The sequence below is a fragment of the Erithacus rubecula genome, assembly GCF_903797595.1.
Source record: "Erithacus rubecula genome assembly, chromosome: 25".
Taxonomy (NCBI): domain Eukaryota; kingdom Metazoa; phylum Chordata; class Aves; order Passeriformes; family Muscicapidae; genus Erithacus; species Erithacus rubecula.
In genome coordinates this window covers 958219-970082 of record NC_136677.1, presented here as the reverse complement: position 1 = coordinate 970082, position 11864 = coordinate 958219, and the positions used below count along the sequence as shown (strand labels likewise).

Genomic DNA, 11864 nt, shown 5'->3' with positions numbered 1-11864 from the left:
ACAGCCCTGCCTGGAGCAGAAGGAGCATTGCTGTCCGTGATCACAGCTGGAATGTGTCATGGTGAATCCAGCCCAGCACAGAGCCCTGCCTCGTGGGGAACCCAGCACAGAGCCCTGCCTCATGAGGAATCATGGCTCAGGGGAGCCCAGCACTGCACAGGTACCCCAGGACATGGGGCAGCACAGAGAACCACAGTGAGACCCAGCACCGCCTCACCCCATCATTTGTTCTTATTTTCTCTTGGTTTTCACCACCAGCCACACCAGTATCAGAGACCAAAGAAATGCAGATTCCACTTTCCCCCTTTCATACAAGGCTGTGGAAGCCCCTTGAAGCCCAGGGGCTGCCAACCCTCCCTACCTGTTCCAAAGGCAAAAAACAGCTCAGGCCATTATTAACTCTTGTTTTAGTTACCCAAAATAGAACTTCACCTTTCTGAGGAGCTTCTGGTGCTGTCTGAGGTCTAATTAACTAACTGCACTTTCATTTCCTTTTTTCCTGTAATTTATAAGCTCAAGTTTTCATTACTTTCCCATCCACACTTGCTACCAACTGGTTCCAGCTCTTTCCTTACAAACAGATACATTTCCTATTTTAGCTCAAAGCAGTTGAACTATCTACACACAGATATGTACCATTTCCTTTTTTTTTTTTTTTTCTCCTCTTGACAGGGTTTAATTCATCAGCTGTAATCAAGCACTGCAGAGGTCATTTTCTCAACCTCTCTCTCTCTCTCTCCTTGATTTTTTTTTTTTTAATTGAAGTACCCAAATTAAAATGACATGCAAATACAGTGATGTTACTGCAGCTTGCACGTGCAGCTCTGCAGTGTCCTTCCCAGCCTGCTGGCACACTGGTCAGCAGATCCTCCTTTGCCATCTGGTTCCTCCTAACTAAGGTAACTCCTGGAATCCTGCAGAGCTGGAAGCGCCTTGGCCAGAGCCTGGCAGCTGTTCACTTCTGGGGCTTGAGAAACAAGCTGCTAAGACAATTTCTTGTGCCCATTTTTTATATTTTTTGGCCATTATTCAGGTGCCACTCAGAGCCAGCCCCTACCAAGGAACATCCCATATGGGGAGGGGCACCCTTCCCAACCAGGCTGGTGGGGAGGCATCAGAGCACTTATAACACACAGAACATTTACAAACCATTACAGAATACAGGTTTTAAAGAAAGCCAGGTGCCAAGCCCTTAAACCAGGGACACAGCCAGGCAGCACCTCCAAAATACCAACCCCAGGCCTAGAATAGAGATTGAAGGGGAAAACAGAATCAAAAATAGAAGAGGCAAGAAAAGGCAAGCGTGTTTAGCTGTGAGAGTAAGCAGATTAGCAAGATAAAAAGAGGAACAGATTAACAGAGATTAATACAACTTTATTGGAATTGGCTAGTACAGATTTCCTCCTACATCTCAGCAAGGATTCCCCCCTTCCCTTCCCCAGCAGGCACAAGGCCTGGCCTTGCACAGTTGAACACAGCTCAAGTTTGCAGCATAAACTGTCTCAGGGGAGGAAAGGGGGTCAGCCTCAGGACACAGAGTCCCACCCAGTGCCTGCTCTGGAACCAGGACATGCCAAGAACAGGTAAGAGCAGCTCCCAGCTCACCTCCTGCTCCCCTCAGTCCCTGCCGCACATTCCCTGGGCAATGTACCACTCCAGGCTGGTCCCTGGACACCATGCTGGCCACTCTGCTGGCCAGACACAGCAGGGGACAAAGGCAGCTTTTCTATCCAGCTCGAGGCAGAGTGGAGGAGGTGGAGGCACAGGGGAGGGTTCTTGGGATGAAACAAGCCCCAGCTGAACAGTGACCAGCTGGGCAGGACCCTCTCCCACCCACACATCTGCTGGGGCTCACAGCATCACCCAAGGGCTGGCCACAGCTCCCAAAAGTGCTGTCACACCTGTGCCCTGTCCCCAGCAGCCCCTCAGCAGCTGAAACCTGGCCCATGAAGTGATGCTGTCTGGGGAAGGACTGAGCAGGACAGAGAACTCCCTGTGAGCACCAACACAAGGGCAGAGAACCTACACCTGCACCAGGAGCTACATATTGGGGGCAGGTTCACAGTCACCACAGCCCCAAATGTCTCTGGGATACAGAACAGACGAACAGGAGAGACAGTGCAGGCAACAGGTGGCTGCTGTGGCTACTTCTTCTCCTGCTTCTGCTGCTGGTACCTCCTGAAGTGGGTCTGGATGGTGATGGCTGCCCTCTCAGAAGGGTCAGTGACCATGCTGTCATTGCTGGCATCAAGGCTCATGTCACCTGGAGGGGCAACAGAGCATCACAGTGAGCACAGAGAGTGCCAGCAGCCCTGAACAGGCTCCAAGGAACAGAGCAGGGCTCTGGCATCACCCCCACGGGCTCAGTGGCCCCCCATTCCTCAGACAGGACAACTGCCCTTGCTGCAGAGCTCTCAGCATGAAACCACCACTCCAGCAGCTCACAGGGACATCTCCAGGGCAGAAGGAGCAGGTAAAGCAAAGCCCAGCCTCCCTGGCAAAGCTAAGCCCTCTGTTTACACAGCTCCACTCCCCAAGGCTGCAGCTTCCCCACGTTTAATCAGCACGTTGGATGCTCACTTACTTTCGCACACACAAATAAGATTAGAAGCAAGCCCGGCCCCGTGCAGCAATAAAGCTCTCACGCTGACAAATGGGAGCCCTCCCCACTCCTGCTTAATGTGGCATTAGGGAAGTATTGTGAAATTCAACAGGAACTGCATCAAAGCCACTCAGCAGTGCTCCTCTAAGCCAGTGTGTCACTGCTAAGCACCCCCCGAGCAGCCATCAGCAATCCTGGGGCCAGATGCTGCTCTATAAACTCAGCACTGCCACCTGAACCCATTTCCCTTCACTGCCTGAAAGAAACTGCAGAGCAAAAAGATAAATAAAAGGAGGGAGTGGGCTCCCCCCTGCCCTGCTCCACGAGACAGTGCCAGCTGTGAATCCTGCCCAAGGGCAGAGGCTGAGCACAGGCACTGCTGGACACTGCCAGGGTGAGCACAGCCATGCAGCTCTGCCACAACCCCACCTGCCCGAGCAGCTCAGCCCCAAAGCTGCAGCTATTTGCAGTGAAACCCAGGCTGGGCAGAGCTCCTGGCACCCCCAGCCCCCACGGCCCCTGATCCGCTTGGCACCGAGAATAGAACGGCTCAAATCCTCTTTGGGAGCACAGCAGAGCCTTGGACAGGGAGCAGAGGGGGGAGTGCCAGGTGGGATTCCCAGAAGAAGGAGAAGGGGGCTGTTTTATGGGACAGCAGGACCCCACCTGTCCGTGGGGCAGGAAGAGGGGAGCACTGACACACGGGTGGGGTTGTACATTCAGCCCTGCAGCACTGGGACCTTCACTGGCTGATGCTACATATTAACAAACACCTCATCATCAAATATCCCTTAATAATGCCTATGGAAGGAGAAAGAGGCCAAGAAGGATGCAATGCTTGCTCTTCTGCATCCACAGTCCCAGCTGTGAGTTGCACTCATGACTTGTGTTGATTGGGGATTTTTACTGCCTCCCTGCCTGTTCCACACTCACCTTTCTCTCCAGAAAGTGAGTAGATGCTGTTGTTCCGGGAGCTCCTGCCTCTCTAGAAAGGTAGAGAAATAAAATAAAAATAAAAGTTAGCTGTATCCCAGGCAGAGGCAGTGAGGGCAGTCCCTTTCAGGCCAGCTGGGAACTTTTCCACTCTCCATTCCCTTTAGGAAGCTGGAACATGCTTACTGTTGTTCCCTCAAAGAGCATTGATTAATTAATATCTGCATTTATGAAAATACCTCCAAGGAGAGGCAGGAAATAGCTCTGCATCCAAACTCAGAGCTGTGAGATGCTCCAGCCCACAGATGGATGTTGGCACAGGCTATCCTCACTGGTCTGCATTTCAAACCAGTAAGGAGACAGCCCCTACACCATGAACCTGCAGTTCCTGAGCTGCCAGGAGATATTACCATTTCCAAAAATAAGCTTGAATTTGTCTCCAAATACCTCTCCAACATTTTCCTGCCCTCCTGGCATTACATTTCCCCCTTGCCTATACCTCCAGGCTGCCTGGCTCACAGCAGCAATGCCAGCTGCCCTCCCCTGCCTGTGCTGGCTCTGTAGCTGTCCCTGTCTGTGCTGTCCCTGCCTGTGCTGGCTCTGTAGCTGTCCCTGTCTGTGCTGTCCCTTCCTGTGCTGGCTCTGCAGCTGTCCCTGCCTGTGCTGGCTCTACAGCTGCCCTCACCTCGCTGTCCCGGCTGGTGCGGCGGCTCTGGGACACGCACTGGATCTGCCAGGGCAGGGGCTGGTACACCAGGTAAGGCAGGGGCTCCTCACGGAACAGGTTGGTCCCCAGCTGCACACAGGGAGGGTTTTCCAGCAGGGAAGAGGACAGGAGAGGAAGGGGAACAGGAAGAGCTGCTCAGCCACAATCATCAGCAGAGATCACAACCCTCCCCTGCCACCCCTCGTGGCAACAGCGAGCCCACAGAGCTCCCACCCTCCTGCCCAGGGGGGTTTAGGAGGCACAGAAGCCATTCCTAGCAGGGCAAGCAGAAACAGAGAGCAGCCCCAGGCAGGTGAGAACAGCAGTGCAGCAATAAATGTCCCCTGGGGCCCAGACTCACCTGTCTGACCACCCTCACCACAAAGAACAGCGCTGTCATCAGGGTGCCCAGCATGGCTCAGCTCTGGCAGCAGCACCTGGGATCTCCCCACTGCCAGGACTGAGATGTCCCTCCTTGGGCAGGCAGAGCCCAAGCCCCTTAATGAGCTTACAGCCCCTGCTCAGCTTGCTGAAGTAATCAGGCACTGCCCTTTTGCTCTTCTAATCACAGAGTTTCTCCAGCAGACTCTGCTGGCATTCCAGGAAAGGCAAAGGCTCTGCTCCAGCAGGGCAGGGACACACAGCACAGCTCAGTGGGGACCCACCTCAGCAGGGCCACAGCACACTCCAGCTGGGATTTGGGATGTCCCAGAACTGCTCAGCAGCAGGGTAGGAGACTTGTCCCCAGCAGTGCCTGCCTGGACAGCGTGTGCTGCCACCAGAGCTCCTCCAGCAGCTCCTATCCAGCTTTGCAGAGGGCAAAGACACACTGCTGCAGCTCAGGCACAGCAGGAACTGGGACCAAAAAAAATCCTGGTGGCTGTTTGTTTTCTTTTAAGGACAAAACTACCAGCCTCCACTTGTGCACAAGGCACACCCTGCTGTCCCTGTGCCTCTCCAGCCCCTCCAGCTCCCAGGCTGCTGGTAGGACAAGCAGGACATGGATCAAGCCATGGGAGGAGAAGAGCATGTCACCAACCCTCCCCAATTCCTGGTGAGAGTGTTACTGAGCCATCCCAGCAGCACCCAGCACACTGCTGGGGCAATTCCTGGCTGCTCCAAACCTGGGGGAATCAGCAGCCACAGCCAATCTACAGAGAGACATTTTTAACACATCCCAGGCTGCCTGAGCGACGCTTTGTTTCCATTTTGTAGTTCTGGTTTTTAGCTTTCTTCTGGCTGCCTCTGCATTTGCTACCCTGTCCAGATACTTAAAAGAACAATGGTAACAAAGCCACAGCGAGCTTAAGTGGTCTTGGGAACTGCCAGAAATGACCTTGACAAGACAAAACATGAGAGAGCCCAGAGTCAAGGGGAGATGTGAGAGGTAAGTACAGCTGGATATCCAGCTACAACAAAACACAGTGACAACCACCACCATCATACAAAACAGGCTCATGTTGATTTAATTTATACAAAACCAGATACAGCTGTTACCCTGGGTTTTAACAGGAAAAAGGAGCAGGCTTCAAACCAAGTTACTGTTAAAAAAACTGGCATTTCCCTGCACTGCTAATGCATGCTTCTCCCAAACACAGAATGGACTCAGTGATATGGCTTTGGCCACAGCAACCATAACTGTGGGGTCTCTTCTGAAACCCCTGACTGGGGTTGTGTCCTCTGAGTATCCAATAAACAATCCCTACAGGAAGGGGTTTGTGCAATCCAACAGCAGATGGGATACCCGTGTTTTGATCCCTCCTTTCCTAGGAAGGAGTAAGGCTGGTTGAGTATTACAAAAATCCTCGAGAAACAGCAAGGAAAAAAAAATACATACATTCTTAAGAGCTTTAAAATGATGTTCATCAAAAATATATTTCTATTTGGTTGTAAACAGCCCCGTGCCAGGCTCACAGCGTGTGCCAGCACACAGCACCCAGGGAGTTGAGCAGGGGGCTCTGCCCCCCTCCACTGCCCACCCCAGGGGCTCACACAGCACGGGGGGTGTGGGGCAGCAGCTTCACAGGCTGCCCCCAGCAGCTGCCTCAGGAGAATGGCTTTGAAGGTGGTTCCTCACAGATGGGATCCCTTGAAGAGCAGCGTCCTCGGCAGCCGGAGCAGCTCGGCAGCTCTTAAAGCATGAAATATTCAGAGTCAGCTCGCAGGAAATAGTGACAAAGAGAACCCAAAACCCACGTTCCATGAAAGCCTGACTCCTCCCTGCTGGGTAGAGTGAAACCCCTCCCAATTCCAAGCATCCCAGAGGACTGGGACACCCTCTGGATTTGGCCTGTCCAGAGGAACAGCACAGCACCTGGGAGCAAAGCCAGAGCCACAGCTGAGGTCCAGGAGCTCATCCCAGCTCTGCACCCTTCCCACAGCCCTGCTCTCCCAGGATCCCTGCAGGAGCAGCAGGACCAAGCTCCAGGATTTATGGCAGGGGCTCCCCAGCCCTGTGCATGGAAAAGAGATCCCAGCTGCTGAGGTAGGTGTGGATCCTGTCCCCAAGGCATGGGAGGATGCAGGTGGGGCTGTCTCAGCACTCACAGGAGCTCCTCAGCCCAGCCCTCCCTGCTCCCTCCTGCCATCCTGACAGGGGATGGAGCTGCAGCAGCTGCTCTGGCCAGCCTGGCATGACAGGAGCAGGGAGGGCTCATCCAGATCCACCACTCTTGGCTCAGCTCCTACTGCTTCCACCCCAAACAAGCACAACATTCCCCAAAGCCATTCCCTGATTTCATCCCCAGACTCTGCAGCCATTCTGCTGCTCCCACGTGCCAGAGGCCACCTGATATGGCCCAGCTGCCACCAAGCACTGCTGGGCATCAGGGCAGGCTCATTTCCTGACACATTTCCTCCAGCACAGCCTCAGCTGGATTCCCACCCTCCCCCTTGACCAGTTACTCAAAGTCCTCTGTGATTCACAGCTCTGCCTCGCCATCCCTGGAATACTAATGAGGGAAATGTTGATTTATTGAAGCCCTGATGTGTCACCGCTGGATTAAACAGTCTATAAAGTATATTTGGACACATTACAGGATTAGAAGAATCCACCTGGGAAGTTCTCTTCCTCCTTCCTCCACTCCCTTGCAAAAACACCCAGTTTCAAGGACGTGGCACAGGGACACAGTGGAGGTGCCTGGGTGGGCATCACCAAAACCTCATGGGGAGACTGCACAGGCCCCCCTGCCCACCAGCCCTGCAGAGGAAAATCCCACCTTTCAGTAGTGGTACACCTTGATCTCTCTGTTCTCATCCAGCCCCAGCTGCAGGAGGCTGGGGCTGCTGCCTGGGGGCTTCTGTGCCCGTGGGGAGGGAGGTCTGACAGCTGGGTGAAGGAAAAGCCTGGCTTACAGCAGGAATTAGCACAGACAGCACAGGTACCAGGTACTGAGCCAGCCCAGTGCACACAGGCTGCCTTTAGCCTGCTGCATCCCAGTCAAATGGAATTAGAGGGGGATTAGGGAATTCAGAGGCTCAGGACAGCACAGAGCCCACAGGGATTTGCTGCTAATATCAGTGTACACTGAGGAGGCACCAACAGCCCTGGCACAAGGCTGGCACCACACAGCCTGGGAGCAGCCCTGCCCACAGCACAGAGAGGTCTTGCTCTCTGGATCCACCCCCATGCTACAGGATTCCCCAGAACAGAGCTGGAGAGAGCTCTGGGGGGACCCCAGCCCTCCCTGCCCCTCCACGTGCCCTCCCACGTGCCCAGCCCACACACCTGCAGGTGCCCTCAGCTCCCCCCAGGCTGCTCAGCAGGGCCTGCCCGTGCCCAAGGGCTCCATCCACAGCACCAGCAGCATCCCTGCAAAGCCAGACCCCCTTCTTGCCCACCCCATCCTTCCTTCTGCACTATTTGGTCTGTACTTTTAAATCCTCACATTCCCAGCTCAAACTGCTCCTTCACAGCTGAGCAGCATCACAGCACAGCCAGGGAAAGGAAGGGAAACTTCCTCAGTCAAGTACAGCTCAGAGAGCAGCACACAGCTCACTCTGCTCCATCTGCTAAACATCACATTCCTCTGCAGAGCCCCTGGAATGGAGGCCAAGGCCTTGAAATCACTGCTCAGTTCCTCATTTCACACCCTTCCTGCCTCTCCTGCCTTCTGCAGGAAGCAGGAATGCAATCAAAGACCAGACCCAGGAAAAAGATACACTTTGAAATCCTTGAAGTCTTTCAGCCATTTCTTGCTGCTCTCAATCCTGCCCTCAATATTCCTCTTCTCTGACTCACTGACCTTGGAATACTGGAAGAGTCGGATTTGTTCACTGTGCAGGGAGAGAGAGAAAGGGTAAGTGGGAAAAAAAGAGATCTGGGAAGAAATTATCCCAGAGATGAGGAAGTGAAGAAAAAAACACCTCCTCAAATATATATACTGAGAAGGTGTGTGTATATATATATATATATATATGTATATAAACACACACACATCTTTTCTCCTTAATAAGTAGTTCATAGTAATTATCAAATTGTTATCTACTTATTACATGATAAGTGATCAAATACAATAAAAAGCAGCACAGTGAAACACCTAAAGGAAAAAGGCCCTTACTCTGCAGGGACATATCCCAGCTTGCTGTCCAGAGGCACAGGACTCCCACTGAGCGATGAGAGCCCACCTGGAAATGAATAAATAAAATCAAATACAGACCCCACAAAATCCTCTGGGGGTCTGGGTGTGTTTGCTTTGCTGCACACGGACACAGCAAACAGATGGAGATCCCTCCATGCCACTGGGAGGGGTTGGCTCCTCTCTTGCTGCTTCCTTGGGTGTGCATTAAAGAGCAGGATGACAGCATCAGCCATCTGCTGCACTTCTGGAATGAACTGCTCATCCCTGATCCCCTCAGCACCCCTCCCACAGCAGCACCAGAGCACCCACCCTCCCCAGCACGAGGCAAAGCAGGTGGAACAAAGGCAGGAGACTCACCTGGGAAATACCTGTGCCATTTCTCTGCCAGCATGCTGTCCACTGACTGCCCTGAGAGGGAGTGACTGGAGCTGAGCCTGCTGCTCCTGGCCCACTGCTCCAGGGGGGAGGCCCTGGGGGGGTTCCCCAGGGGTGGATATGTGGGCAGGGGGATGCCCTGGTGGGGTGTGGAGCTGAGCAGAGGGGGCTGCTGGTGGCTCAGGGAGTCCAGGAGCCCCAGGACCCCGTTCAGCTCGCTGGTGATGCTCTGCACAGAGTCCCTCAGGTGCTGGATCTTGTCCTGCTGCAGGGCAGGCCACAAATCTGTTCTCAAGTCAACTGAAGGAAGAAAGGGGAAGAAAGGGATCATGGACAAGCCCTGACAAGAGCAGCCTTTGTGCAAGCAACCCAACCCTGCTGTGTGCCTGCCCTCCTTCCCCAGCACAACTCCAGGTACAGGCTACCAGAGCCCAAGAAAAAGCATGAGAGAGAACCACAGCAGCTTCTCCTGCCATGGATGTGAGGAAGGGGAAGCCCAGACTCCTGCAGAAGAGCAACACAGCTCTGCAGGATCAGAGGGAAAGCAGAGAGATTTTATAATCCACAGAGATTTAAAAGGCAGGTTCACTCACAGATCCCATCCCTCTTATCTGCCACTGCAGGCAGGAGACAAGTTTTTGCAATCAGGTGTGGGACACAGAGCAGTCCCAGACCTGCCCTGGACACAGCTGAGCACAGATGGAAACAGAGACACCATAGAGGTGAGAGGGAAAGGCACAACAGGTCTGGAGCCTCACATGTTGGGCACTCACATCTAGACTGGCCCAGATTCACACTGGATGTGCTGCTTGTGTCCTCAGAGGTGCTCAGATCAAAAGTCACAACCTTCTTGCATGCAGAACTCTTCAGTGTATCCTCATCTGAGAGCTGGTCAGGAGGAGGAAAACAATGCCAGTAAAACCTGCTGCATCATCCCTGGAACTACTGGAAATCTGCCTACAGCTTGTCTACAGAGCTGGACTGCAGTCAGGCACAGGTCAAGTGAAGGCAAACTTGTCTTCAGCCCTGACAGCAAAGGCTGAATGTGCAGAGACTGCTTTGGCTCTGCAAGTGCAAGAGGCCAAAGGCAGCAGCCACGTGAAGCAGCCCTTCCAGCAGGATGGTTTGTGCTGTGAATACCTTCACAGCTCCTGCAGGGCTGGGTTCTCTGTGCCAAGGCCAAGAGCTTGACCACCAAAGGTCTGGTTCTCCTGCATCTGCTGCTGCCCTGCCTAAGGCCACGTGGCCCCAGGCAGAGCCAAAGGTTCCAAGGTTTGCCTTGCTCAGGAGAGCAGGCTCCATCCCAGCTCACATGAGGTGCCCTGCCCTTGTTTTCTTCAGGCTCCATCCATGCAGCTTCCCCAAGATGCTTTCTGCAGCCAGCAGTCTCTGGTGCTCTCTTTTGGTTCCAAAATCCAGCTCTGCTGGCAAACACCAGTCTTTGGCCACCAGTGAACAGCCCTGACAGGGACCACGAGCCACTCACAGGGGATCCCTGCTTGGCCTCAAAATCCTGGAATACTCAGGCCTGAAACCTGGGAATTCCAGCCCCAAAAACCCGGAAATTTCAGCCCCAAAAAAGTGGGCGTTTCAGCCCCAAAATCTGGGAATTCCAGCCCCAAAACTCTGGGACTTCCAAGCTTTGAAGTCTTACAATTCCAACCCAAAAATTCTGGGAATTTTAGCCCCAATACTCTGGGAATTTAAGCCCCCAAATCCTTGGGGCTTTAAGACCCAAAGCCTGCGGGAGGAGGGCAAGAGCTCTGGGCAGGGGGAATGCAGCTGGGCAGAGCTGCTGGAGTTACCTCCTCCAGCAGTGAGGACTCCAGCTGGCTGAGCTTCTCCTCCTTCTTCTTCAGCAGTACCTGTCCTTTCTGCATGGCCAACTTCATCTTGTCCAACTCCTTTGCCTCCTGCACAGCCATGCCAAGGAGGGAAATTAAGCAGGAACAACAGGAAATAATCTACATCAGCAGTTGGGGTGACTTTCATCCCCTCATCCTGCTCAGCATAGGAGGTGCTGCTGGAGTGAAATCACTCCCAAATCCTGTCAGCAGAGCACATGGAAAGGAGGCTTCACCTCTGTGTTGGGTTGCTGTGGCCAGCAATGTGTATTCTGTCCCATCTGTTGGAGCCAGTGCCCCTGATCTCCTGGCACATATTATCTGCTAATGGGCCATCTTTAAACCAGCTGGGGCAATCATCTTTATCTTTCCCATGACCCACCTTTCATCCAGGAGCTATCACCTGTTAATGGGCCATTGTTTAAAACTGGGTGTGGCAGTGAATCTTGTGACTGTGGGAGACACCTCCTGTTAATGGGCCAGTGTTTGAAACTGGGTGTGGCAGTGAATCTTACCACTGTGGGAGATATCTCCTGTTAATGGGCCATTGTTAAAAACCAGCTGGGCTATCATCTTTATCTTCCCACAGCCCATCCTCCTTCCAGGAGATATCTCCTGTTAATGGCCATTGAGTCCCAGTGCATGACTGATAAAATTCCATCATCCCACTGGGAGATGCTCCACCCAGGGGGAGGAGCCAAGCCTTTCCTACCCAGATAAAAACTGACATTTTGGACACTAAGGTACCTTCTTCCCACTGGATGCCAGAGGAAAACCAGACCCTTCCACATCATCCCTGGAGCTTCAGAGGAAAACTGCACCTT

At 53.3% G+C, this 11864-nt stretch overlaps 1 protein-coding gene and 1 long non-coding RNA gene across 3 annotated transcripts in view; both read right to left on the bottom strand.

Annotated features, from left to right (window-relative positions):
* Window positions 1-181: 181 nt before the first annotated feature.
* On the bottom strand, window positions 182-4872 carry LOC306812388. Its single transcript, XR_013776851.1, has 3 exons — window positions 4221-4872; window positions 3536-3587; window positions 182-2263 (listed from the first exon to the last, which is right to left on the bottom strand). It is a non-coding gene; the product is annotated as an uncharacterized lncRNA (long non-coding RNA).
* Window positions 4873-5684: 812 nt separating this feature from the next.
* The window catches only part of CEP164 (centrosomal protein 164), a 30058-nt gene continuing 23878 nt past the window's right edge, over window positions 5685-11864 (bottom strand). For both annotated transcript variants that reach the window (XM_079326719.1, XM_079326720.1), the window contains 7 exons: window positions 11002-11109; window positions 9970-10084; window positions 9179-9496; window positions 8801-8867; window positions 8403-8516; window positions 7460-7562; window positions 5685-6370 (listed from right to left, as the gene is read on the bottom strand). In XM_079326719.1, the coding sequence (XP_079182845.1) occupies window positions 7463-7562; window positions 8403-8516; window positions 8801-8867; window positions 9179-9496; window positions 9970-10084; window positions 11002-11109 (822 nt within the window). In that variant the 3' untranslated portion in view covers window positions 5685-6370; window positions 7460-7462. The remainder of the gene's footprint in view (window positions 6371-7459; window positions 7563-8402; window positions 8517-8800; window positions 8868-9178; window positions 9497-9969; window positions 10085-11001; window positions 11110-11864) is intronic.